At 42.1% G+C, this 27,831-nt stretch overlaps 1 protein-coding gene across 2 annotated transcripts; it reads left to right on the top strand.

Moving 5' to 3' along the window:
* The first annotated feature begins 499 nt into the window (after positions 1–499).
* EEF2K (eukaryotic elongation factor 2 kinase) lies at positions 500–27,675 on the top strand. 2 transcript variants are annotated; one of them, XM_077186781.1, is made up of 19 exons: positions 500–662; positions 5,148–5,468; positions 7,257–7,307; positions 9,031–9,131; positions 10,694–10,754; positions 11,570–11,607; positions 13,755–13,926; positions 15,037–15,186; positions 16,650–16,782; positions 17,447–17,574; positions 17,961–18,162; positions 18,446–18,498; positions 19,242–19,313; positions 20,094–20,156; positions 21,428–21,562; positions 22,603–22,791; positions 23,154–23,278; positions 23,850–24,028; positions 24,660–27,675. In XM_077186781.1, exons 2-19 carry the CDS (start codon positions 5,226–5,228, stop codon positions 24,767–24,769), a joined length of 2,205 nt encoding a protein of 734 aa, XP_077042896.1. In that variant the 5' UTR covers positions 500–662; positions 5,148–5,225; the 3' UTR covers positions 24,770–27,675. The 2 variants fall into 2 exon arrangements, with proteins under 2 accessions (XP_077042896.1, XP_054499521.2); XM_054643546.2 differs by lacking the exon at positions 7,257–7,307 and having other exon boundaries at positions 501–662.
* The last annotated feature ends 156 nt before the right edge of the window (positions 27,676–27,831 follow it).

Below are 27,831 nucleotides of genomic sequence, written 5' to 3'. Positions count from 1 at the left end.
ACGTGAAATCCGGTGCATAATACTGCCATTTCTTATGGAGAAATGTGCAATAGTGCGATTTAATTTAGCTCCAAAGACCAACCTGAAGCGCAGACAGGCCCCGTGGTCGCTGCTCCCTGTGCCTTCCCTCAGGGCTGGGATCTTCGGGGGGCTGCGGCCGTGCAGGGGGTGCTTCCCATGGGAGCACCTGCCCAGGACAGCCCCTCCTTTCATCTTCGTGCCCAACGCGAACACAAATGAAAGCAAATGTGGGTGGCTCTCCTGTGAGACCTGCACACCCCCTCTCCTTCCTGTCCGCACTGGCCCCGGGATTCCCCATCGCTGATACCTAACGGTGTTAGCTGGGGGTTCTGCTCCGATTTTGGTCGGTTTTGTCACTGGAATACAGCACCTGGCAGGGTCCCGGCGCCGTAGTGCTGTGAGGCAGCGCCAGGCACCCGCGGGGCGCTGAGGGAGCGGGAGGCGGTGCCTTGCTGGGGCCGCGGGCGGTGAGGGGCGGCCCCGCTGCCCGGCTCCCGCCTCCTCCCTCCCCTCAGCGGGTCGGCTTCTCCTGCCACCCACCGCCTGCCTTCCCGTGGCAGGGCGGCAGCTGGAGCGCGGTGCGTGGCTCTTGGGATCGCTCCGTACCGGGCTGCACGGCGGATCCGGGCTCTCCTAAGCCGGTAGGTGCCGTCGCGGTGCGGGGCCTGGCCCGGCGGCGGTGGGGAGCTGCCTCAGCGCCGCCCGCGGCGGGAAGGGCGTTTTTAATTGCGGAAAATGACGATCACTGGGGTAGTCAGAGCCCGCGAAAGGCCGGCGGGCAAGCTTCTGCACGGGCCCAAAAATAACCTGATTTGTGGCATTAGGCAGCAGTGCTGCGCTCACACCTGAAGGTTGGCGTTTCGTCCATTTATGTTTCCACGACAGTGCGCATAATTTGGTGCTTAGGCTGTTGAAAAGTGCCGGGTGCTGTCTGTGACCGTGGAACAGCTGCTGTGTGCGGGGCTGAGTCCGCCCCGACAGCTTGGGACGGCTCCAGGACGGTTCGTGTTCAGAGAATTCTTCAAATACCTTAATGCGCATAAAGCATGGAGTTAATTAACAACGTGGGGAAATGAGCAAATGCCTACAAAAAGTCAGCGATAGCTAATTGTGCAGAGTATTTAAAGCCAGTTGAAATGACAGGTCTATTAATGGCAATGGAAGGATATTTTAAAGTTGTCTTGGAAGTTCCTTTTGTGTCCTTTTCAACCCCCGTGTTTTGGATGCTCTTACCGTAGTGTTTATTTGCTGTTTGGCAGCAGGGTGGATTTCACTGGGAAGGGCTGTTCTTGTGCCTCACTGCCTGCAGCTCTGAAAGCCATTGGTGTGTTTGAAGCCGTGCTCTGTTTCCTTGCACAGGGTTTTGTCTCAAATGCTTCGTATTCTGAGCTGGGGCAGTTGAACTCAACCCTTTGCTTCATGAATTTTGCATTGTTGCTCTCTAATGCTCAGACTAATAAAATAATTATCCCAGCTGGGCTTGCAGGCAAACTGAATGGGATTTGTGCCATGGTGTTTGCAGTAGTGATATGCTGGAAGGGACCTGTGTTAAAGGCTTCTCATCAGAAATCTGTCTTTGGTAAGACAAGGTTTTCAAAGATAGACAGCGAGTTGAGGTGTATCTGGATTTTTTTTATCTTGTTTTTTTATCACAGCCCTTACCTGGACTCACTAAACCTGTTTTCTTGCAGTGTGTGGTGCAGATGAGAACAGACATTTACTTTGTAGGGGTCAGTTGGGTATTTGGAAAGCACATGGTTCTGCAATATGCTACAGACATTAACATAGCTAGTGGGGTTGTTCTGGACAAGTTTATGTAGCTTTGGGTCTGTATCTCATAAAGGTGATAATACTTTTTAAGGTGCATTGTCTATATAGTTGCTTAGGTTAAATTTTGAATCTGGACTTTAAAAGAATGTTAATCTGAAAGGTGACTTCTCTCTTTTAAGAAAAAAACAGTTTGTTTCTCCTAAAGGTATCCTGTTAAATGGCTTTAACTGATATGGTATTAAACCAAAAGGGATTTAGTATTATACCAGGGAGAGCCGGGTCACGTTTGCTTTAAGGCTTCTCCACAAGACAAGCTGGGACTTCTGTTACAGAGCAGTTCCTGCCTGTCCTGTGTTAAGGAGTTCCAGGGGGCTGTGTCTGAGCTGAAACAGTGAATTAGAAGGACATGGAGATGCTCCAGTTGTCCCCTTTTGCTGACAGTAGTATTTCTATCACTCAGCTCTTTGGGATGAATTAAGGCAGGTTTAGATGCTGAAGCCACTGTAGACCCTTGGCCAAGAGTCTCACTAAAGCCAGTAGTGCTTTGTAGCAACAGACACCCACAAGAAACAAGCCATGCTTTAACAGCCCTGTGATGTGAATTTTCCCTGCTGTTTATCTGTGTTCCCATATTTGCATGTTGTCCTTGCCACTCACCTGCCCCTCCTGGCCGTGTGGCTCTTGGTTAGAAAGGCAAGAGAAGGAAAAATACTTGAAACAGGCATTGGAAAAACAAAAATAAATACAGAGTAGAGCAGATTTAAGAACTATATTTTAAATTATTTGCATTTTGAATCACATAGTACAAGGTTGATAAAAAACAGAATAAATTTTCAAAGTGGGTTGGAGTGGGTAGTTAAAATTATAGGTTGTGTGTGATAATGCAGGCTGGCAGGCTTGGTTTAGTGCAGTCTCACTCTCCTTGTTGCTTAGCCTTAGAACACTTCTGTAATGGATATTAAAGATTAAATGATCAAAACACAACAGCAGTAGTAACAGAAATTCCTATATAGTACAACTTCTGTGCTATAATGCAAAAGCACAGAATATAACTCTTGGGATGAAGCTCAGGCTTTTTATAAGGCTTTTTGTCAAGCAAACTGTGAGGTTTAGAGCAGTGTTTGTATAGTTCAAAATCTGGTTATTGAATTCTGTTTTAAATAGCATTTTATGTGAGTATGATTATTGGTACATACACTCCCAAAGTAAACATCACAAGTACTTTATAAGAACTATGGTTCCAAGAAAAACCAAGAGACTTTCATAAACACCATTAGCTTTAAATAGAAATTGATTTGTGTGGTGGTATTTCATTCACACAAGTCACAGAAACAAAATGTTTGCTGTCACTGCCGCACAAACCCTCATTGCTGCTGCTTCTCAAACTGTGCTGAGCCCCATGGATCTGCTGATGTGTGTGACAGCAGGAGCAGAAGGGAGTGCAGGACAGCACAGGGTGTAATGGGGCTGTCCAGTGCTCTGGCATGTCCTGCATTAGTCACGTCCTTGAGGCATTGTGTGACAGCTGCTGGCTGTTGGTGACAGGCTGTGGGGGTTCTCCAGCACTCGGTGCACGCTGGTGAGATGATCATGATCACAGTAAAAACGGCAGTGGCAGCTGAGGACACCTTCCAGGTTTGTGTGTGCAGTGACACCTTCCCCTGCCAGGTGTGTGTGTGCAGTGACACCTTCCCCTGCCAGCTGTGTATGCAGTTACACCTTCCCCTGCTAGGTGTGTGTGTGCAGTGACACCTTCCCCCCTGCCAGGTGTGTGTGCAGTGACACCTTCCCCTGCCAGGTGTGTGTGTGCAGTGACACCTTCCAGGTGTGTGTGTGCAGTGACACCTTCCCCTGCCAGGTGTGTGTGTGCAGTGACGCCTTCCAGCTGTGTGTGCAGTGACACCTTCCAGCTGTGTGTGTGTGCAGTGACACCTTCCCCTGCCAGGTGTGTGTATGCAGTGACACCTTCCAGCTGTGTGTGTGTGCAGTGACACCTTCCAGCTGTGTGTGTGTGCAGTGACACCTTCCAGGTGTGTGTGTGCAGTGACACCTTCCCCTGCTAGGTGTGTGTGTGCAGTGACACCTTCCCCTGCTAGGTGTGTGTGTGCAGTGACACCTTCCCCTGCCAGGTGTGTGTGCAGTGACACCTTCCCCTGCCAGGTGTGTGCTGCTGCCCCTTCCCAGAACTGACAGCTCCCTGTGGTCTTTGCTGGTGGAGCAGGTGGGCCCTCCAGAGCTGCTGCAGTGCAGAGTGAGCTGAGCTGAGCTGAGCTGAGCTGGCTGAGACCTCCTCCAGCAGGGGTGTTCCAGAGCGGCTGCTGCCTCGTGGAGTGCTGGAGTTGCTGCCTCGTGGAGTGCTGGAGTTGCTGTGTTGCTGCCTGAAGTGTGGGAATGCTGTCCCTGTCAGAAGAGCAGTAACCAGCAGGATAATGCTGCTGGTGAAAGCTGCCTCGTGTTAAGGCACTGTTTCTGTGGTGACCACTTTCTCAGTAACTGGGGAGTGAGGTCAGCAGCTATGAATGCTTCTGTAGCAGTGCATTCATCTTCCTGTTTTGTGCAGAAAGAAAACTGAAAATGCAAAGGGCTGAGGAATAGCTGTAAAGCAAAACTGAATACCTTTGTGTGTGTGGTTATTTTATTCAACTAGCTGTGTGAAAATCCCTGATTTTGCTGGGTGGGTGAAGAACTAAACAATGTGACACTTAGAAGTGTCTGTTTTAAATTAAATCCCGTTGCTCAGCCAGCATCAGAGCCAAATTTTGAGTATTCTCACTAATCCTCTATTTTGTACATGCCAGTATTTCCAGAGTATCTGTGTACACTTCCACCTCTTCCAAGGGCTTTAGTCGTTCCTCCACCTCATTTTTCTGCAGTGTGCCACACTTTCAACAACCTGTGCCCATTGGCTGTATGTAAGCTAAAAGCCATCTTAAGTCTTGTGGATTGTGGAAAATTTTTCTGTGTTGTTCTTACAGTACTCTCTAATTCATTTGACTGATAATTTGTACAGAATATGCTTGAGAAGACTTGTCCTGAAAAGATTTGAAAATTTGTCTGTGGTAGTTGAGGTAAAACTCTCTCAAGTTTCTAAAACCAGTATTGTGAAACTCAGCATTTCATATAAGGAAGAATAAAGGCATTTGGAGGAGGAGATAACCAAGCTCCTCTTCTCTGTCCTGTGGCAGTTTAAAACCAGAATGCTGCTTCTCACCAGCTCTAGCAGAGGTGTTCAAAACTACACGTAGGTACTTGAGGATTACTTTTACAGAGCCAGATGCAAATATATTTCTTTTCTGTCAGTGTCATGCATTATTTGTTTTTTAATAACAACCTTTTCCTTTTCTCCTCTCACCCAGCTTCTCCCCCTGTTTGCATGTGCATTGGAGTAGTGGGTGTTCCAGTCCTGGCAGGAGTTAAACCAGCCTCCTGCAAACATGGCAGACGAGGACCTGATTTTCCGTATGGAAGGCATTGATAATGCCAGACCAACTGCAGTGGACTCTGGGAGTTATCTTGATGCTGATAGTGATGATGAAGACAATTATTTTATCTGTCCAATAACTGATGATCCAGTTTCTAACAAGTCTGCCAATACCAAAGTAGACAATTATTACAGCAGCTTAGCAAAGGCTGAGCAGTACAGTTCAAGCTCTTCTCCCAGAAGCTTTAGCTTTAAGGTGAGTATTGGCTCCAGTCTTCATTACTTAGTTGGCATGAGACATTTTCTAACTGCTTCATCTCTTGTAACTAACACTTTTCAATTAAGATACTCATCTGTTTTTTCCAGACCTGCAGTTAATTCCATTAAGCCAATAGTCTGACACTGCCATGGAATTGCCTACTGTCCCTTTCAGTTCAGTGGGGGGATCTTCCTCCACTCAGTCCAGGAGAAAATTCACTGCCATTAGGATCAAACCATTTACAATGCAGTATGTTGATTGGGAGATTCAAAAGATAATACAATTGGTATAAGAAAAATTGGGGCCTGTCAGCAGATAATTTATTATTAATTTTGCTAATCTGTGATACTTTTAGTTAGACAAATAAAATTGTAAATTATAAAATTATAAGGGTAAGTTTTGATGTTATAGCTCCTTCTTAGGGAGCTTTTGACACGTTGACTGTCATGCTGGGGCATGAGGCATCACACTGCCAGTAGCTCCTGCCAGTGTGCCCAAGCTCTATCTGACCTTTTTGGGATGAACAGCAGCTACAGCATTGCAGGGAGGTCAGAGGGGCTGTAGCTGGTGCTTCCTTGGCAGTGTGTCCTTTTTCACTCAGCTCCCTTCACACAGATCAGGCCAGGCAATGGAGCCTCAAGTGACACCCACTCTGTAACTTACATGTCCTAAATAAACAGTTTGTGTTTTGTTGTTTGTGTTTACATGCTAAACTGGCATCGTGTCTCTTAGATTTTCCTACATTTAATGTGTTTTATGAACACATTTCTTATTATAGATATTAACATTTATTTAATAGATACTCTAAAATCTCGGTTATGCCTAATGCATGCTTTAATTGTGAAAAAATACTGGGGTTTATTTCAGTCAGGTAACATAGTGAGCAACACATTGAAAGTGAAGCTGGCTTGTCTGCAGGAACATTTTTGCCCAAGCTAGTTAATAGAAACATTAAAATGTACATAGGCCTAAGGAAGGTGAGGAGCAAAAGCTTAGTATAGAAATGGGACAGATGTTGGTGTATGCTAAACTAAGCGAGTTAAGACTTGGTAGAGAGCTTAGTCTTCATTTGTGTGCACATTTTAACATGTACTAAACACTTGCCTCTGGGTCTGCAGTGCAATTTCTGAGTCATGTGCTCTGAGATAAAACTGATAAGGACTTCAGAAATTGCAATTATTTCCTCCTTCCTAAGCTGTCATTTTGCTTCTGCAGAATGTTTGTACCCAGGTTTTGGTCTCTACAATGTCTAGTTTGGAATAGTAGGTTCTATCACAGATAAATTGCTTTGTGTTGAGATGTGGAGCCAGCCACTCTCCCTCTCCTGTTTCAGCTGCAGGGCTGGTGATTTCCAGCACAGTGGAGCAGACAGGCAGGGCTGATGGCATCCTAACCCCACAGCCTGGCCTAGCAGAGTCTGCCTGTCTGACCTCAAGGCTGAAGCAAGGCAGTGTGGGCCACTGATAATGAAAGGCAGAGCCAGATAGAGAACTTAACTCTCTGCTTTAAACTGGACTCAGCAGTGTTTAATTAACTAGTTAATAGGCAATACCCTTTTAATAAATAACTTTCTAATTAAAAAAATTACCAACTTACCTCAATAGGTTTCTTCACAGATGTTCTAAGAAGGAACTTAAATTGGGAATATAAATTGAAGAGTGGCTTTTAACTGGAAGTTTTTTGTTTTTTTTTTTTTTTACTAACAAAGAGAACCAATACTCTTTGTCAATCATTTGTCTTATCACATGTATTTTCCTACTTTCATGTCTCTCATGGATCCTTTAGAATGACACACAACATCGTTCTAAGCATGGCTCTGTGGTTGACCATGGTCGGGTAGGTTCAAAAGAAAATGTCAACACCATATCTAATGGATGCATTATGATTTTTTTGGTTTGGTTTTGTTGGGTTTTTTTTTCCTTTTATGGACTTTTTTTTGTTCATTATTTTATTGTTTGGGAGGACTGATTGCCTCAGCCCATAAGAGTCATCAAGTCAAAACTAGAAGAGGTACCTGTTAAATGGAATAATACCCATCCTGTGTTCTCTACCCTGAAATTTCACTGTGTGGCAGCCATATGCCTCCAGCAGGAGAAAAATTGCACTGTTAGCACCATCTCCATGAAATCCAACCAGTGTTTGTTTGACAATTAGGATATGGCTTTTGTACAAAGCACCTCAAAAGATCAAGCACAAGTAATTAACTTATTTAAATTATCATCTAACATGAGCACAAATCACCTTTTGGAGAGGGAATCTACCCAAGAAGGATTTGATACAGCTGATCAACCAAGCAGTTCTTGTTGCTGTCTCTCCTTATTTCTCTCATAGATATTTAAGTATGCAAATTCTCAGGTCCATATGAGCTGTCATTGCACGACCTGAGGCAACTTCATTTTCTTAGGAAACATGTAGAAAATCTTTCTCAACAAGTCCTTTAAAGTCATTTTCTTTAATGTAGTATTGTTTTCATTTTGTGTCATTATTGTCAGAAAGGGGAGCATTTAAATTGTTTGCAAGGTATGCGTGGTTAAAGCTGAAATTCCAAATAAAAACGAACATTTAAAGCTTAGCTGCTTCGAAAACTTCCTTGATGCCATTGCTGACACAAATTTTAAGTGTATTTTTTGTATAAAAAAGGACTGATTTTAATTCCTGAAGAAAAAAAAATAATCACAACATTTTAAAAGTTACTGTTTCTGCAAACTTGGAGTTCAGTCAGAGAGGCAGTAATAATATCTCAGAGCTCAATACTTGTTTATTGGCAGGGTGCAGAGTGCTTTTTCTCCTGCTCACTTTGCAGAAGGCATTTGGCACATCACAGGATCATATCTCCAGTTTTCTTGGAAATACACAATATAAGAGAGGGAGAACAAAATGTTAAGAATAAAGCATCCAAATTGACTGGTAGAGAGAGACTGTTTGTACTCCAGAAAACTGCTTTGATATTTTACTCTTGACTTGGTGAACATTGAAATAGCTACTTGTCTGGAATTGTTATAATAATCAATTTTTACAACATTCTAATTTCTTCTTTCTCATACTGAGCACAGTCTGGGACCCTGGGGTTCACAGAACTTCTTACTTTATCCATATTGATTTTATCTTCAATGGACTTTTTTGTACTTACTCTTCTGCATGCAAAACCAGCATATGCTGCTACATATGAAAAGCTAAAAATCAAAACAGAAAAGGTGAATTAATATCATCTGGGTGTGCCTTACTGCTATTTGCAGAGCATGTTAGAGATATCTGCAAATTACCACAGGTTTTGTAAATTGTACCTGGTATATACTGTGCCAGGTTCTGTTCTCAGTAACTTCAAAGGGTGCAAATTGAACTGAAATCTATGCTTTATATATCTGAGCTGGGTTTCATTATAATTGAAATTATTAAAAAAATTATCAGAGTTGTCTTTGGTCCCTGCTCTGAGCAGTGCTTTGAGGGCTTGTGCAGTTGCACATCTCCATAGCATTGGGATCCTGATGGGCTCTAGAAAGTGCTGGTTTTGTGAGCTGCTGCTGATTATAAATAAAGTGCCAATCTATAACTTCTTCAGGAAACCTGGAAGCATGCTATTGAGAAAGCCAAGCACATGCCTGATCCCTGGGCAGAATTCCATCTGGAGGACGTTGAGACAGAGCATGCCACTCGTTACAGGTCTGTGGGCCTTCTGCCTTGCATGCTGATACTCAGTAGGGCTGCTGGCTTGTGCAAGGGCTGAGTTTGTAAATGTCTGGCTGAAGAAAGTTCATGGTGCCCAAAGTGAGTGGGGCTTAACTCAATCTTTACATATTCCTCAACTAGGAATGTGTAAATACTGCACATCATCAAAAATAAACATTTCAGCAAACCATTGTCACACTTTCTCTTCCACCTAAGCAGTATCTAGGACTTCCACTGTGTAGACAGGAAAAAGGCTGAAAAGTATTTTCTGGTTGATTTGTTAATGCCATAAATGTAATCTAATAATAAAATTAGTCCCAACTAAGAGGAAGCATAGTTAGTTTAAATAGTTTGGGGAAGAAAGCAACATAACCCTCCACAACTTTCCTAAAAATAGCAGTTTCAATTCTGCTACTCCATGCAGTATTGTTGCATGTGGCAGGAATTTAAATCCTTATAAAGCCCAGAATAGCTCAGTGTGGTCTACGTGCTAAAAGGGAGTTTGGCCCTGAAACTGGTTTCAGTGCTTTAACATGAGCTTTGCCAAAATATTTCCTCTACAGACACAGGTTTCTGGGAGGAAGGGTTAGGGGTTAGAGGCCAGTTAATCACCACTTAGCATCAGTGTTTGGGGAGGCCTCCCTTCCAACCCCATACCAGTCATGCAGTTCTGCTCTTCCCCATAGCCTACATCTGTCTATGGTCAGCCACACAGTCCTGAAATAGTTTGCATATTTTTTAAAATACAAATAAGTGATAATTTTAGTTTTGGGCTACTCAATATCCTGTTAAAAGAGATGCCTCTGATACTCTTGTTTTTACCTCTTTATTTGCTGCAAACTGGGGTGGTACATCATGTATAAGTGAGAATACAGGGAGTCTGCATGCATGAATTCCTCTGTGCAGGTTGGGGGAACCAGGCTGGAAACAATCATGTGTTGATGACTCAGCTGCTGTGGTTCCCAATTTGGCTTTCACTGTGTTGGGAGTTCAGGGGGTGGGGAGAAGCCACAGTTGTACTCTTTGTATTATCACAGGGTTGTGCAGGGACTCGCTCCTCCCTCAGTGCAGTGTTGGGCAGTTCCTGGCCCCACTGTGTCTCACAGCTGGTGCTGCTCACATTCTTCACAGCCCCAAGGCAAATATTCAGCCAGAACCAGGCTTATGCAAGGTCAGGGTTGGGACAGACAACCTGTCCAGTGTGCAGAGCTTGGTGAGGCCCTTCCTGCCCCCAGTGTGCTGCCCAGGCATCACAGAGGAGGTTTAACTTCAAAGCAGATAAAGCCTGATCTGTAGTGTTACACAAGTTCAGATTCTGCTTCAGAGTCTGCTCATTGACAGGAGGGTTCAGTGTCTCTTCAAAGAGCTAAATGTGTTTCTCCTTGCCTGCCCAAAATGAGGAGGGCCAGAGTGTAATGGGAAGACTGGAAGCTTTTGTGTGGGAGTGGCAGCAGCACTTTCCAGAGTCAGGTACAGATAAGGAGGGATAGGTGCTGGAAATGGGAGGATTTGGGTTCCCTTTGCATTCTTCTGAGATGTATCTCCTGATTTTGCAGGTACAATGCTGTTACTGGGGACTGGGTTGAAGATGAAGTCCTTATCAAGATGGCTTCTCAAGTAAGATCACACTGTCCTTCATGTTTGCTAACAGCAAGTGTTAGTGTTTTCTTTCTGTTCCTGAATAGTGGCAGCAAGATGTTTTCCTTATAGAAATTTTGAAGTCTCAGTGTAATTCTTTTCACCAACCTCTTTTTCTTTGTATCCTTCTCTCCAGAATAGAGTAGAAAATGGAGTCAGACCTTCTCTGTCAGCAACATGAGACATTTGTTCCATTCCCAGTGATTTCCCTTCCATGTCACCCCTCCCATTTCCTTCTGGCATAATTTCCCTGCCTGGCAGTAGTCCTCCTATTTTGTGTGCTTCCAAATAATTTCTGTTGTTAGAATGAAAACTAACTGGATTTTCTGTATGTGAGGGCACTGTCCTTTCCCAGTTAAGTCCTGGGGTTGGTTGTGTGTTGGGGTTGCCTTGCTCTGTGGTGCTGGCTGTCTGGCATCTGGGGAGATGATGCTCTCTTGGGCACATCCTATGCTGAAGCCTAAGTGCAGAGAGCATGAAGTCTGTGAAGCTTCTGTAGGCAGTCACACAGAGCTGACTCCCAGCTAGGGAGAGAATTTAAATAGGTTATTTAAAAGACTTACCATTTCTTCTCCATGGGATATGGGGAGGGGGAGTTCATCCAAATGCCTTTTCCCCAGATACCCACACTACCAGTGGATTTTCACTTTTCCTTGAGGAAATTTCTATAGACCCTGTTTGAAAACTGCTTTCTGCATGGTATAAAGGGGAAGTCATGGTTGTGTCTCTTACTGGTTAGAAATGAACTTTGTGGAAATGGCAATGCTGGGTTTTTGTTTTTTTCTTTTCCCCAGCCTTTCGGCCGTGGAGCAATGCGAGAGTGTTTCAGAACGTGAGTATCTGCCCACTTCATCTCTGGGGGCCTCCTTGCAGTATTTTTTTCTGTGGTGACTGGAATTTCACTCAGATGTATTGGAAATTGTGTAAAGCTCGACTCCTTTCTAAAAGGCTTTGCTGAGAGGTTTATCCCTGTTTGTGTGACTCCACCTGCAGGGAGTGGGGTTCAGAAAGGAGAATGTCCTCTGAATGTTGTACTTCAACCATCCCTGGGAGGCAAAATATTCATGAAAGTATAGTAACAGCCTTAATGTCTGTGTCCCTTGTGTGCTAAAATATCTTAAAATTTGATATGAGCTCGTAGGTGTGTGCAGCCTGGAGACCAACTTGAGGCCTGTAGCTAGGCACAGAAAAGAGAAAGAATATCTGGTTGGTGCAGTCTCAACTGGAAAAGCCTCCACTGGTGAAGAAGGTTATCCTCCTAGAGTTTGCTTTGCATCACATATACCAGAATAATGTTCTGAGAAAGGCAGAACTTGAACACTAACAGTTGTGCTTCCCAGAAAGATAAAGTGTGGGGGGAGATTGAGGAGGAACTTTTCCTTCCTTGGAGAGTGTTATCAAATGTTATTGTGGGGATCAGCATCCAGCTATAAATTGGTGTGTGCTAAGAGATTACCCCACCCCTTCCAAGCTCTGGAAATAAATGTTTCCTGGAAAATGTCAGGGAGTGTGTGTTTAAAAACATTCCCCCTTCTTCCCACATGTGGAATCCAGAGAAACTGCACTTCATGTGTGGTTTCAGCTCTAGAAGATAGACACTCCTGAAAGATAGAAATACAATGTTTTGAACTTGAGCAAAAGGGAAGAAAAGTAACCCCATACTGCTCCAGTTTGGCATTGGCACTTCAGTATCAGTTCATGCTGGTGGTTCTGTTCCTGCAAAGACAGCTGGATACAGTGGTGAATGAAGCCTAGGAAATAACAAATCTCAGCTGCTGACATTGCTTTTAGTTGTTGTTACTTACCAAACTCCCCATTACACAATATTTTGAGTAATGCCATAAATAGAAATTTGTTAGCAGTTTTGCCTTAACCTCTGGTACTAAAAAAGCATAACTTGCATGTCAGCTTTCTACTGTTGGGTTTCCCATATGTTTCAGTGGTACAGGGATATTTCCCATCTGGAGCTCTCTCCTAGATTTTTGTAACTCTGCAAGTTTTTAGACAACTGCCCATGGCCCAGTGAACCACTGTGAGAATATTGACTTTAGAAAAACATGAGCTGGCTTGTTTTATGCAGAGAAGTGTGTTCCTTGAAGAACTGGCAAGATTTGGGATCTGGCTGAAATTCCTACCTCCTTTCCTTGTTCATTCTTTCCAAGGCCTCTCTTGCTGTGACTGTGTGCCCATCCCTACAGGAGGACAGGCAGCATGAATTTGCTTTGCCTGTAGAGTGTCCCCTGTACCAAGACCTCTGCACCAAGTTCTTGGCAGGGAGAGGAAGAAGAGCGAGGGGGAAGGGTTGAGTGTTTGAGGGCTGCTACTAATTAAAGCACCTGCCTAATGCATTTGTTGGCAGCCAGCAGATCCTTTCTTATCAAAGTTTTCCTGTGTTACACACCACCACACCCCCTGCCTCAGCCCCCCTGCTTTGGAGGGATCTGTGGGTTAAAGATTTGCACATCAAAAAAGGGAAAAGCTGCATCATGACAACTGTCAGGTGCAGTTTTCCTTTGGGGAGTATGTGGGTTACTGAGCAGTCACTGCTGTGTGTGGAGAAGCAGCAGATTGCTTTTATCCCAGGAGAGGTTTCTCAGTTCATGTTTGAGAGGCCACTCCCTGTTAATTTCTGCAGAAAATAATTGTTGACATTAGAACAGGTTATTGACAAGGCACCAGCCCTTCATACTCCAGGTTTGAGAGGAACAGGAAGGGAAAGGAATTGAGAAAAGGAGAAAGTTCAGAGCACAAGTAGCTGCAGCTAAACCAAACAGTTTGGCACATCCCAGCCATTCCCATGGGATGTTTCATTTTCCCTTGTCCCTTTCCTGTGCTTCACATTTCAGGTGAAATACCTGGTAAATGCCTGAGGGTAATGCTCATCTTGGAGCCTGGCTCTGTCCATGCAGTCAAGGAAATGGGAAAGATTGAATTAAAATCCTTGGGTTTCCTTTCACCAACGATTGATTTATCTTTCAGAAAAAAGCTGTCCAACTTCTTACACACTCAGAACTGGAAAGGTGCCTATAATTATGTTGCCAAGCAATACATAGAGAGTGTGAGCAGGGATGTTTATTTTGAGGATGTCCGACTGCAGATGGAAGCCAAACTCTGGGGAGAGGAGTACAACCGGCACAAGCCACCGAAACAGGTGCATTCAGAGATCTTGCTAAGCAAAAATGCAGTATTGTTCTTCTGTTGGGTTGGTTTTCAGACATAATTTAGAGGGAATTATTTGTTCACATTCCATCACATTTAAATGCTTGGATAGATTCTTTTGCCCTTCTATGTTTTCTGTTAAATGATAGCTGACTTTGAATGGAGTAAATACAGAAATCGCTTTATATTTCCAAGACTAGGGGCTGTGTGTTTGTGAATGTCTGACTGTCCTTAGCTGTTGACTGAAAACCAAAATAAAATGATGCTTGTATTGCTCTCTTTGATGTGTGCCCAGCTGCTTTTGTGATAACCAGAGATGTCACAGAATTTTTTGCCAGCAGCAGTCTCAGCAAGCACTTAGCTGTTAGTGCTCCAGGAGGGTGGATGCTTAAATCTCCTACACCCAGCAAACATGTAACTAGCAATGATTTTTGAAAAGAGCTGGAAACCTGCTGGAAGCCTTAGCAATTTTAATGGCCAAAATTAGTGATTTTGATATGGGGGATATTTGCATTGCCTCCCCTCTGAGGGTTAGTTACCCTCCCGGCTCCTAACAGCAAGGTGAGGTCTACAGTGAAGCACACAGAGAGAAATCTAGAAGTTTTAAATACCATGTTGGAGAAAATATATAAATGGAGTGAGAGTTGTGATGATTTCTGCTTTGGAAATGTGTGTGAGACAGAGGGAGAGGCTGGATACGGAGATACCTGAACAGTAGATACCCCCAGCCCTTCTCTGAAAATGCATTTCTTTGAGCTGTGCAGTAGTGACTGTATGTTTTACTCTCTGGGTGCAAACTCTTTGCAGAGTACTCTTAAGGTACCCACAAGATAAAATAGAAAGCCAGCACTTGCTAAGAATTTTTTCAGAGGGGTTTGTTGCAGAAGTGAGCTGTTTTGAAGTGGCTGCTTTTAATTTATGGAATTCCTCCAATAACTCGTGAAGCACATGACTCTGCCCCCACCCCCTTGTTAAACAGAAGGATCTTTGCAATTGTTCAGTTTCTTGCATTGGGAAAGTTTTCCCAGCTGGAGGATTCACACACACTTTGATCTGAGGACAGTATGCTCTTAGTCACTGTTTATCTTCTTTCCCTCCCCAGGTGGATATAGTGCAGACCTGTATTATTGAAATGAAGAACAGGCCTGGAAAGCCTCTTTTTCATCTGGAACATTACATTGAGGGCAAATACATCAAATACAACTCAAATTCTGGATTTGTGCGAGATGACAACATTCGTCTGACTCCACAAGTGAGGCTTTGTTTAATGCTTTCCATGGAAACTGCTGCAGAGAATTTCTGGGCTCTCTCCAGAGGTCTTGCATTAGTGCCAAGAAAGGAAACTGCAGGCTCTGCAGTACAATGCCAGATGAATTTCTCTATTTGCAGTTTGTCTGCCCCTTACTTGGGGCCTGCTCTTTCAGGCGCTGAGTGCTTCTTTATTGGATTTCAGTTGATTACAGTTGAGTTGAACAGGGTTAATACTCTTTGGAAACCTTAAGCCCTTTGACTCTAATTATAACTGCAGGCATCAAAATGTTTCAAACTTTCTTCAAATTGAGGCAGTGAAGAGATCTCTCAGGTACTATGTACTGAGTAGTCTTTTGGTTCCTCACGTAATACACAAGAGGTGGCTGGTATCCAACTCATGTAAATAAATCTTGTTCATTTCCATATAAAAGTGTCAGTTTTTCTAACTGCAGCCTCTGAATAGCTGAATCTGAGATTGCATATAGAAATACAAGGACAGATTTCAAGTGATTCTTGAATCTTGTAAAATAAAAAGAGGTATTTTACTGGGCCTTGGGAGTTTTGTTCTTTACATTTTTTTCCACTATTTTTAAGGTATTTGTCATGAGGCTTAATGTAAGCAGAGAATTTGTGTTCTGGGCTGTCACTTGTGCACTGAATCAGTGCTGTGCTTTCACGGATTGGGAACAAAATGTTCCCTGGTATTTGCTGCAGTTAAAATGTTTGTCTATCACCACCAGTCACCTCCCCCAGGCCTGGCAACACTTTTTTGGAGACCTTCCCAGAAGATTCCTAATATCTCAACTTTATTCTAAAGAGAAGGGCTTTTTGTACCTGATTTTTGAAATGTGTTTTTTCAAAAGCACAAATGTGCATTTCATTATCTGATACACAAATGTAGACACAGAGCAGTTGCACAGGGGGATCACTCAAAGGGGAAGAAGAATTTGTCTGGATGCTGACATTTATTTATGGGCTCTTTCTCGAAACTGTGGCAGAGCTAATGCTTGTTGGCAGAAGGAAGCAGGGTCCCAGAGATGCAGAGCTTGCAGGTTCACAGGCACAGCCTGAATGTTTATACAGAAGTTATTCTGCTCTGGCTTCAGAGCAGAGCCCACTGTTTTTCTCTCTGCCAGCCAGCTCCCCACTACCTAAGGTGAAGACTGTAGTGGAAAACAATCTCTAGTACAAAAATGAGGAATTAAGGAATCTCCTTTCCCCTGCCTGTGCCCACTGCTGCTTTTCACTTTGCCTTTTTTATCCTCTCTGCAAGTTGGAGCAGGTTGGAGAGACAGGACACTACTTGCTTTTGGTCTCTTGCTGCTTTCATCATGAGATTTATACCAGTTATATTTCACTGATAGGGTTATCAGACTTCTCTTCCCATTTTTATCAGGGAAATGTGTGTTGCTGTTTCCAGTAGATGGGAGAGTGTTCTCAGGCATCTTCTGTGGTTCTTTCCAGGCCTTCAGTCACTTCACCTTCGAGCGCTCAGGACACCAGCTCATTGTTGTTGATATCCAGGGAGTTGGAGATCTTTACACAGACCCTCAGATCCATACAGAGAGTGGTACAGATTTTGGAGATGGCAACCTAGGTAAAAATCAATCATTCTGTTTCACTAAAGGGTGCTTCTCTTTTCTTCCTAGCTCTTCCCAGTAGCCACTGCACTGGGTGAGCTGACACATTCCTGTTTCCCTTGCAAACAGCTGGGGAATTCCTGTTGTGAGGAATCCTGTACAGGTCAGCTGTCATAAAAGGGCAGTCTTAAAATGAGAGCTGATTGTGGCCCATGTCTCCTGGCCTACTTCTAAACAAGTAATGTTCTCACAATGTAAAAACTACTTAATTACAATAATCATGGCCTTTGGTTTCCTTGCCACATGGCAGGAATGGATACAGCTGAATGCAGACAAATAAGCACCATGTATTTTTGAAGTTCCAAGTGTCTACATATGAAATTGTTCATAGGACAGTGCAAGTTTTGTAAGCAGGATCAAATTTAGACACACTTCTCAGTCTTTTGTTATATCTTGTTCATACATAGCTTTCCACGATTTTTCTCAGTACTTTCACTCTCTCATGGAGAGAGAGTAAAAAGCTCTTACAGGTGTTGAAATGGAAGTGGGTTAGGCTGTGTGCTACAAAGCATTTTCTCTCTCTTGGTTTTTTAGGAAAAGCTTTGAGACTTCCAGCTTTTAATAAGTAAATTGTAATATAATATTAGAGTAAACCCTTTCTTAACTTTTTTTATGCCTTAGGTGTTCGAGGTATGGCCTTGTTCTTTCATTCTCATTTCTGCAACAACATCTGCAAAAGCATGGGGCTTGCACCATTTGATCTTTCATCCAAAGAGAAAGATGCCTTGGATTATAATAAAAAATTGCTTGTAAGTGTTGGATGAAAAAGTTTAATTAACAGGGAACCTTGAAATCAGTGTATATTTGGGACCAAGTAGATCTTAGAATGCTGAAATAATTTATAAATTTTGGATCTCACAAACCTGATTTGATGCTTGTTGCAAACTGATCTCAGTTTCAGTGTATTTTGATGGCAGTGGGACTTGATGTAACACTTGGAATGAAACTCAGTCCTAAATAAGTAAAAATGTCAGGGTTTGATATTTTGCTGCAGTGTAGAACTTTTCAAAGCAAATACTTCTGGATGCCCGTGTATATTTATAGAGGACTGCTGATAAACATTCACACTGGCTTGTAGAGCATGCTTAGAGTCCACAGAAGGATTATTGACAGGACTTTCTCCTTGATTTCCCAGGAGTCTGCTCAAACAATTCTCCGTGGCACGGAGGAGAAGTGCGGCAGCAGCCGCGTGCGGACGGTGTCCGGGAGCCGCCCCCCCCTGCTCTTCCGCCTGTCGGAAACCTCCGGCGATGAGAGCATGAGTGATGTGGCATTTGACTCCCTGCCCTGCTCTCCCTCCTCTGCAACCCCTCACAGCCACAAGGTGGACGTGCTTAGTGAGTGAGCCTCTCATACATCACCTCTGGGGGGTTCCTGAACATTGCACTTGTCTTATTTTGGTTTTGTCTTACTTTGTTTTTAAACTCAACAGCATTGATTTAGTCCAGAACAGTTTGTAGTGCTCCTCTTTAAGCAGAAGTAAAACTGAACATACTTCTATGTAGATAATTAATGCACAGATGCTTCTGTGAAAAAAAACAGCAATAAAATTATGATATCTAGAGCTTTTTCCTCAAGCGTATTATCCTTATAATAACAGCAAGTATTTTTTGTCTATAGATTGGCCTGTGTTCAGTGAAGTAGATAACTTGGATCAGCTTGACAACAAAAGGGTGAGTGTCTTTCCAACAGAAAATGAGGCTGCAGTTGCCTAATAAAATGTATCTTTATAAAACTTCCCAAAGGTTTTGTTCAGTAGAAGCACATAAAGGTACTCTGCCTATTTCTCTTGTTGCAGATCATGTTACCTCTGTGCACTTGCTGTTTCTAGTACAGGAAGAACATTTTATCTTAATATTGTAGTATTCGTTATTTTGCCACCAGAAATTTATTTGCATCTGCTGTATTTTAATGGATACTTAAAGCATGTGCCTGTTCCCCTGCCTGCATATTGTGTCTTGGGTGCTTGTCCCAGCTGCTGTGGTATTAAAGCTAAAGAATCCCTGTGGATTAGGTCTCTGCAAATACTGGTACCAGGGAATGTTAGAGAACCTTGCCTGAGGAGGTGCAGGAAGTTTACAATGGACATTTTCCAGTGCTGGGCCTTAGTGCCAGGGGCTGTCAGCTACTGGTTTATCACTGAAGCTGAAAACTATATTTAGTGGATTCTTGATTTGATAAAATATGAAAGTGCTTGATTTGTTTTACTGTATGTAAGGGAGAAGACAATCTTAGATCACTTTATTTATCATTAGATCCTGCTCCTTCTGACAGAGGTAGAAGGAGTATTTTCATCCAGTACAACCATCCAGTATTTTTCATTTAAAGAGTAAACTGTTTGCCCTGTGAGAAATGTCTAGCTGGGGTCCTTACCAAGTGTGTAATGCTAATGCTGTTCTGTACTTGACTTCTGTAGGATTTTGAAAATGGAGGAGACAGTGGGTATCCCAGTGAAAAGAGAAGTGAGACAGAAGATCCGGATCATAGGGTAAGAACCTGTCTGTTCATACTTAAACTGCTTTTGTAGAAGAATCTTCTTTTTTATCCTTTCTTATCTGGATCTGATCCTTATCTAGATTTTGAAAACAGAGGAAACAAAGAAATTCCCCCACATTGCAAAATTACTTATTCATATTGGGAATGACACTCTTACAGGAAAAAGATGATTTGTAATGAGTAGCTTAATTTCAAATATCGTATTTGATTAGATGTTGTTGTGTGGGTTTTTTAAGTATTACATATTGCATTTAGGATGTGTAACCATCTTCTTGTCATGTGGAATCCATGAATATGATCTACTTTCAGACCAACTTACCTTCTCTAGTTTGTATGGCTTGAAATATTACAGAACTTAATGTTGTTGTCAGGTAATAATACGGAACTTTAGAATTCCTGGGGGTTACTTGCTTACTCCCCTAAAATTTTTAAATAAATGTTTTTTGACCTGGAGATCTTAAGATATTTAATTAGAAGACAGGAAAGAGAATACTACTTCTAGAGATACCTTGTCACCTCCTTTGGCAAGGTATTTGTCATGGCATCTCCAGCTTATGGGATTAAAGCCCACGTGTGCCAAGTTCTTTATCATTTTGGTATGAGTCTTAATACATTGTGATATCACTGAAGGAAATGGATCCAGTGGAAACAGTTTTGGTCTTCATTAATTCACTGTCACTATTAATTCTGGAAGGTAGGAATAGTCTAGAGGCATATCTGGCACACATCAGTTGCTGCAAAATGAATGATGCAAATCTCTACATCAACGTAGGGCCATTCAAACAACAACCGGAGGCAGGAGTCTGATGAAGACAGTTTGGGAAGCTCTGCAAGGGTAAATAAAGCAGAAATATTCACAGACTGAGTTTGCTGCTCTGCTTGTCCTTTGTTCCACTCATCTGCCACCTAACTGTATCACTAAACCAGATGTTGGTTTCCCTTCCTTTTCAGCTACAGAAAATATTTATTAATATCAACTTACCACTCTGTTATTTCCTTTTATGTTTTGTCTTTGTTTTCTTGTGAAAGAAGTACTGTGAAACAAATTGTCACCTCTGTCATAAATCAGTGATTATGTGTGGGTTTCTCACTTTCAAAAAAAAAAAATACAGTTCTGTGAATTTATTTTCTACCCAGCTAAATTATATTTCTTTTCTGCACTTTACTTTTGGAATTCTATCCTGTATGTAGTTGTTCTGTAGTTGAAATCATATCCTATATGATTTCTTAAAAACACACAGTATGTGAAACAGATACACAGTGAAGAGAGCTGCTGTCACCTAACTGAGTTAGGAAAGAACAGACCTTGTATGATTTTAGAAAGTATAACTTCTGTGATAATTGGTCTTGGGTATTAGCTTAAACAAATAACTACTGTGAAAGGAAAGAAAAAACAGCTTTGACAAGAATTAATAATTTATTTAGATACGATTTTCAGAATTTCCTTTTAATTATTATATATTCCTGTTTCAGAAAATTGAAACAGCTTTAACAGACTGAAGTTCTGTGCCAGCAGCCTTTCCTGTTGTATTTGCTCTGTGTACCTGCAAAGACATTAATTGTGATAGGATTATTTTCAGCTACTGTTTCCCACCGATCCATTATGTTCAAAAATGTCATCATTTAGGTTGCTCCTCCTGAGAAATGCCAGTGCATGTATCTGCCTGTAGTCTTCTGCATGGTTACATATCATTTTTCTAGAGTTCTAGAATGCAAGCTGCATTTAAAGTATTGGGAACTGAAATTCTGGGCAGAAAAGTATGGGTTTCTTTTTTTTTTTTTTTTTGTGCATGGATAACTTCAGTGCTTGCAGTGTGACTATTCAGTTGCTTATTTGTGTAAGTAACTTCTTCTGATTCAGAACTTTGAGATGATTCTTCAAAGTGATGATGTTCGCATTAGAAATAGAGGGGCTTACTCCATTTCTTTAATGAAGAGTAATAACTAATTATTCAGCTACTAACATGACTTTTGAAAGCTGTGTTTTAATATACACTATTTACTACTAGGTAACAATATTAATAGAGGCTTTGATTCCTTGATGGTAATCTATATGAATGGGAATTTTAATTTTGAATATAAATAATAGTGTATTTTGTATTTCAGGTCAGTGTGGAGAAGTGGAATCTTTACAATTCTTCCAGAGTTCACATCCACAGACCATCCTGTGTTGCCCAAGAAATTCAGAGGCTCAATGAACTAGAACTTGAAAAGAAAATTGGGAAGTCAGTCCTTGGAAAGGTGGGATGGGTCTGCTGATACTGTTTTATCCAACAAGGAACATCTTGTATTTATTACTTATATAGAAGTGTTGCCCTGCTTGCATTTATTTGTGCAGTTGAAAACAACACCTCTATACCTTTCTGTCACCTACCCATGTTGTATAAGGGACACCTGAGTTCAGGAACCATTCTGAGTTCAGGAATTCCATTTGCTTTTGGCCTTGCAGCTTCTGGGCTCCTTTGGGAAGAGCCCTGCTGTTGTTAATCTGCATTTCCAGAGGTGTCACACAGGGAGGATGCAGTGGGAGGGGTGGCTGTGCCTGACCCACATACCTTGCACACAGGCAAAGCTGAGCTCCTGGAACTGGGAGCATGGACTGACTCTCTTACTCCAGGCTATTCCAGATAATGAAATGTGAATTAAGGGGTTATATATGGCCTTAAGCCCCCTCCTAAAACATGATGTAAATCTTACTAAATATCCAGGGAGCCTTAGGTGTTCTCAAACCTTTTGATGTGGGAAGAAACCTGTTTTTCACAGAATATTTTAGGTTGGAAAAGACCTCTTATATCATCAAGTCCAGCCTCTGACCAATGACCACCTTGTCAACCAGACCATAACATTAAGTGCCATGTCCAGTTGTTTCTTGAACACCTTCTGGAACTCTGATTCCACCACTTCCCTGGGCAGTCCATTCCAATGTTTAACAGCCCTTCCCATGAAGAAATCTTCTTGATGTCCAACCTGAACCTCCCCTGGTACAGGTTGAGGCTATGTCCTCTCAACCTGTCACCAGCTGCTTGGAGAAGTTGCTGATCCCCATCTTGCTAGAGCCTCCTTTCAGATAATTGTAGGGAGTGCTAAGGTTTCCTCTGAGCCTCCTCTTACCCCAGGACTTAGCTCTGAGACCTGGTAAAGTATGAACAGAGGGCTTTTGAAGGATCAGATCCCTACCTGGTGCTATGTCAGATTTGAAGGATCAGATCCCTACCTGGTGCTGTGTCAGATTTGAAGGATCAGATCCCTCATGCTGTGTCTCTCCTGTGCAATGTGTGCAGGTGCACCTGGCCATGGTTCGCTACCATGAAGGCGGGCGCTTCTGTGAGAAGGACCAGGAATGGGATCGGGAGTCAGCCCTGTTCCACCTGGAGCACGCTGCAGACTGTGGGGAGCTGGAAGCCATCGTTGGGTTGGGCCTCATGTGCTCTCAGCTGCCACATCACATTCTGTCTGAGGTCACTCTCGAGGTATGGAAGGTGCCAAAAAACAGAATTGTGGTCCATTGTAAAAATATCATAAGAATAGCAGGAAATGGAGATGGAACGAAAACTGTAGTTAGGTGTTCTGTAGCCTCTTCAGAGAAAATAGATTACTTTGTAATTAAGGATTTGGACAAAGCAGCAAAAAAATGTTTCTGGTTTTGCCAGCAAATTCCTGCATGCCTTTGGGAAGCTTTTGAAGCCACCTTTACTGTTCAGCTGCTTTGTTTCTTGTGGCTGTGCCAATTTCTCAGACATACTAAATACTTGCTGACTTTGAGAAACTGCATTTAATGGTAAAGGGATGGTTTCAGAAGCATGCATTTTAAAGGTTTTGTTTTCTTTACTAGGATACAAAGGAGAACAGAAATAAAGGATTTAATTACTTGCTGAGAGCAGCAGAAGCTGGAGACCGGCCTTCCATGATTCTGGTAGCAAGAGCATATGATACAGGTGTAAATCTTGGTGCAGACAGGTACTGTGCATGGTTGAGTAGATTAACTTGGTGTTACTTCACTGAGGCAAGGCTGGGGCAATGATTTTTCTGCTTTTGTATTTTAGCATGTCTTTGTTATTTATGTGAGTTTTCATTTTGCACAATAGTGATACTCTTTAAATTTCCCACTGTCAAATAACATTAAACTTCTAATTGAACTTCACTAAGAATTCTCAGTGTGTAAAATAACTGATTTTAAAGTATTTATGAAACAAGACTCTGCAACTTGAGGTTTTTTTCTAAATTGGTTGCTCTCACAAATGTAAATGCCAAAACCATACAGCTAATAATGAAGCTCAGACTCTGGAGTTCAGGAAAACACTTCAGTCTGATACTTTCTCCTGTAATTCCTGCATAAAGTGACCCCAGCCTCATTTTGCTGTGGTGACCTAATGTTGTAGTGCAGTTAGTGAGTCTCCATGAGAACATCTGCTTTCTTGGAGAGCATTAAGGCTCTGAAAAGCCAGTACAAAATGGGATGCTGAATCTCCAGTGCAAAGTACACTTGTTTCCTAAGAGAACCATCCTCAGAAATTATTTTTGACTTCAGGGCCCAGGATTGGAAGGAGGCACTTCACTGGTACAACGCTGCGCTGAACATGACCGACTACGATGAGGGAGGTGAATATGATGGCACTCAGGATGAGCCCCGGTACCTGCTCCTGGCCAGGGAGGCAGAGATGTTAATGATGGGAGGGTTCAACCTGGATAAGGATCCACAGAGATCAGGTGAGGCCTCGTTTCTGTTATCTGTAGTCTTGCTTTTCCTTCTCTTCTCCCCCAGCATGCACCCCAAAAATAGATTTCTTGCTTCAGGTGTTAAAAAACATAGAGAGGGTCAATACCTTCAGATTTAATGGTGCTGGGTGTAACAAGGATGGATGTAACAGTGGCAGAAGAGATCTTGGCAGAGACAAGGTAGTGGGTGGTGCCACATCCAGTCTTTAGCACACTGAGTCACTGCCAGGCAACCTTCACTCCCTCTGAGGTTGCTCTTCTGGGTCACTCCCCTGAGCTGCAGGTTACTGCTTGTAGTTTGAGCTACACCCATGATTCCCAGGCCCTACACAACAGTCTCTTAGTTGCTGTGTAACCTGTAGGAGTCCTGGGGGCTCCTCCAGGCTGGTCCTGTTTGCAGTCCTTTCAGATACATTGGGGAGCCACCAGCAGCCAGTTGTATAATTTGAAGAGCAGAGGCCAGGTTCCCAGCTGGTGTAACTCTGACACTGTTAAAACACACCCATACACATCCAGCCCTGCAGTCTGACCTCCATTCCTCCCTTTGTCCTTTATTTGCTTCAGGCTAAAGCCATATTCTTTCTTTACTCTGTCAACATAACTGATGCTGTTTCCTCTCTAGGTGAGCTTTACACAGAAGCAGCAGAAGCAGCCATGGAAGCCATGAAGGGCAGACTGGCAAATCAGTACTACCAGAAAGCAGAAGAGGCTTGGGCAATGATGGAAGAATGACACTGAAATTAAGCAGTTCTTGTGTATAAATTTGTTATAGACTTGCTGCATTTGCAGCTACAAAGATGTATTTTTATGTGATGTTACCAGGTTGGTTTTTTTTCATATTTTAGTTTTATAATTTTTTTTGAGGGTAGAAATCTAAATGTAAGTAGTATGTAGGGTGCCATAGCATACTTCTGTTTGTGTTTTAAAGCTGTAATACACACACACTTGAACCGTTTATACTTTTTTACTGTTAGAACTGAGGGGCCTAGTTTTTTGACAAAAGAAAATGAGGCCTTATTGTTTAGGTTTTACATGTCCTGTTTTTTACACAGCAAATGATCAGTGTGTTTACATTTTTCTTCTCCTCCCCACATAGAGAAAAACATTTTCCTAAATTCTCAGCATTTCTTGATCATTTTTGGTGTATCTCACCAAATTTGCACATGAACGTAAATTTTGAGTTTACAGATGCACTACTGATGCTAATAAGTAGTCCCATTCTATTTGCTGACATTATTGGACACTTATTCTCCAATGAATTTCAGATGGAATCCTTAGTTTGGGGAAGGGTAGGGAAGATGATTCAGATTGGTAGTGAGGGTAGTCAGGGTAGAATGTTTTATTCATTACCACTATTGCATTAGAAAATTGTTCATCTTCCTGATGAGGTGAGGCATCCAGCTACCTCTCTCATTTTCACATTTTACACCATATATAATTTTATTTGTATAAAAGTCTACTGATCTTATATTTGTCCAATAATGCACAGTAGCAAGATTTGTAATATATGGGTAATTTGAAGTTAGTTTTACAGTGGCATCTCAAATCTCAGTGAAGCTAGATCATCTCACTTAAAATGAGAACACGTTTTCCACCATTTCAGATGGATGTTTGAAGAGGTTTGGAGATGTTGATTCACCTATTTCTATGTAGAGAAAACAATTTACATGGTTTAAGTATATTTTTAAATGGTATTTTATCTGCAAAAACTATTTAGAGAAGAGTTTTTGGTTAGAAAGGGAAAACAGTATTACCCCAAAACACTTGAATTTGTGTCCTCTTTGCCTAATCCAAATCAGTGAGGGGAGGACACAGACCTGGTGGTGGTTGAATTATCATTGCATAGAGATAAGTTTCTTCAAATCCAGTATTTTATTCCAAAGCTGCTGTGCCATCTGTGTGGATAGTACAGAAGCTGTTCCTGTTCCTTGGTTGTGGTTAACAGTTCTTTTGCAGGAGATTTAAGATGGAAGCTTCTGCCTCCTTGGCCTGGCAGTGTCCTGAGGTGTAAATTGAGGTGCACAAGGGGCAGCCCCTGTGAAGTGCAGAATGACCTGTGATGCTCACCACTGAGCCAGGCAGGTGGAAAGCTAAGCAGGCCATGAGATGATGCAGAATTGATCAGGACTTCTCTCATGCATAGCCAAGGAATATTAATTTCTTGTAAAATGCAGAAGCTGTTCATGGAACAGAAATCAGTTCTTCCTTTCCTGTGCAAGTGCCTGTCACTGGAATCAAATTATGCTCCCATTTTCTCTTTTTTTATGGCAAGTGGATCTTGAATTGCTGTTTAGACATTATCCAAGGGTGATGTCAATAACAACTGCCACTGTCTGAAAGAGGTGAACTCCTGGTGGTTGAGGGGGAATTTGAATCCTTTCTAGGAGGGAGGGGAAAGTTACCCTTGGATGTTGTGCTTCTGGCTGGTGCTGTAACCATCAGGCAGCTGGAGCTGTGAGCAGCCTTGCAACACATGGCAACATCTTTGTGCTGTAGATTGCAGAGGTTGTGGGAAAGCAGTGCCCATGGCCTTTTTGGTTTTTGTTTTGTTTTGAGAGTGAGAGCAAAGCTCTTCACCCATTAATGGAGGAATGTCTCATTTCTAGATCTCAGCTGGTCTTAGGTAGTGAGGTACTAAAATGACCAGATTTTTGGACCTAATATTTTTTTGGTACCTAACATGATGAAATAGAACCAAGGACTGCAATTCAGATGGATGTTTTCAGTGCCTATCCAAAGTTCTGCTTTAGATGCCTAAAGCCTCTCTGGGATGTGGCATTTTTTGGTATTTCAGTTCATAGCATTAAGGTATCAGCTGTCAATGGAAGGTGAAGCCCTTCACCTCTGAAGACAGTTGAATAATCTGTTTTGTGCAGAACCTATACAGTGTGGGAACTATAAATCAGACAAAAGGATTTGTTCCCTTCATAAAGTGGTGATGCCAAATCTTTGGGATTTTCCTTGAGACGGAAGCATGTGTGACAACACCACTAACCATGTAGGGAGGAGGTTGAAAGTGTCCAAAATGTGCATGCAAAGGATGTAGAGTGTATTATTGACACTTTTTGGTGTAGTTTAATTTGCTAAATTCAGTAGTTGCTAAAGTTGCTGACAGCTCTATGTAGATCTGGTATATAAATGTTCACACAACTCAGTGCAAAATTAATTAATTCTTTGTTTGCAAATACTACTTTTTGGTGATGAAGACTACATTTTATCCTAAGGTATCAGATGATTTAGCCATATAATAAATGGGACTGTCAATAATATGGAAATGGAAATTGTTTACAGAAATATTCACAACTTATTCTGTGACATTCTTTTGAAGGGAAAAACTGTATATTTTAAAGACTTTTGCAATGATATTGCTTTATGCTGTATTTTTAATCTATTCACAATGAATAAATAAAAATCTGTATTTTTTAAAAATGTGAAAATAAATCTTAGGCTCAGCCTGCCAGAACTTACCTGGGTTCAGTGTTTCCAGATGTCAGTGGGAATATTGCTTGGGTAAGGACAGTGAGATGGAAGACTTTGTATGTTAGACCAGCAAATACTGCTTGCCTGCATCACTTAGTCCTCTCATTCACTTTGTCTGGGTTCATTCTGGCTAGTAAATAAAATTGTTCTTTTTGTCACTTTTCTCAGTAGAGTTTTACTCATTGCTTGTGGGCATTTGCTTTTGCTGTTTTTTTTTTTCTTTATAAATTTCTCCTAAATTCAATCCTACTATTGAAGCTTCCAGAAATCATCTCTGTTGTTTGTATTATTCCATTCCCAATTTCATTCCCTTT

The sequence above is a fragment of the Agelaius phoeniceus genome, chromosome 16 (assembly GCF_051311805.1).
Source record: "Agelaius phoeniceus isolate bAgePho1 chromosome 16, bAgePho1.hap1, whole genome shotgun sequence".
Classification (NCBI taxonomy): domain Eukaryota; kingdom Metazoa; phylum Chordata; class Aves; order Passeriformes; family Icteridae; genus Agelaius; species Agelaius phoeniceus.
This window is presented reverse-complemented; position numbering and strand designations above follow the sequence as displayed.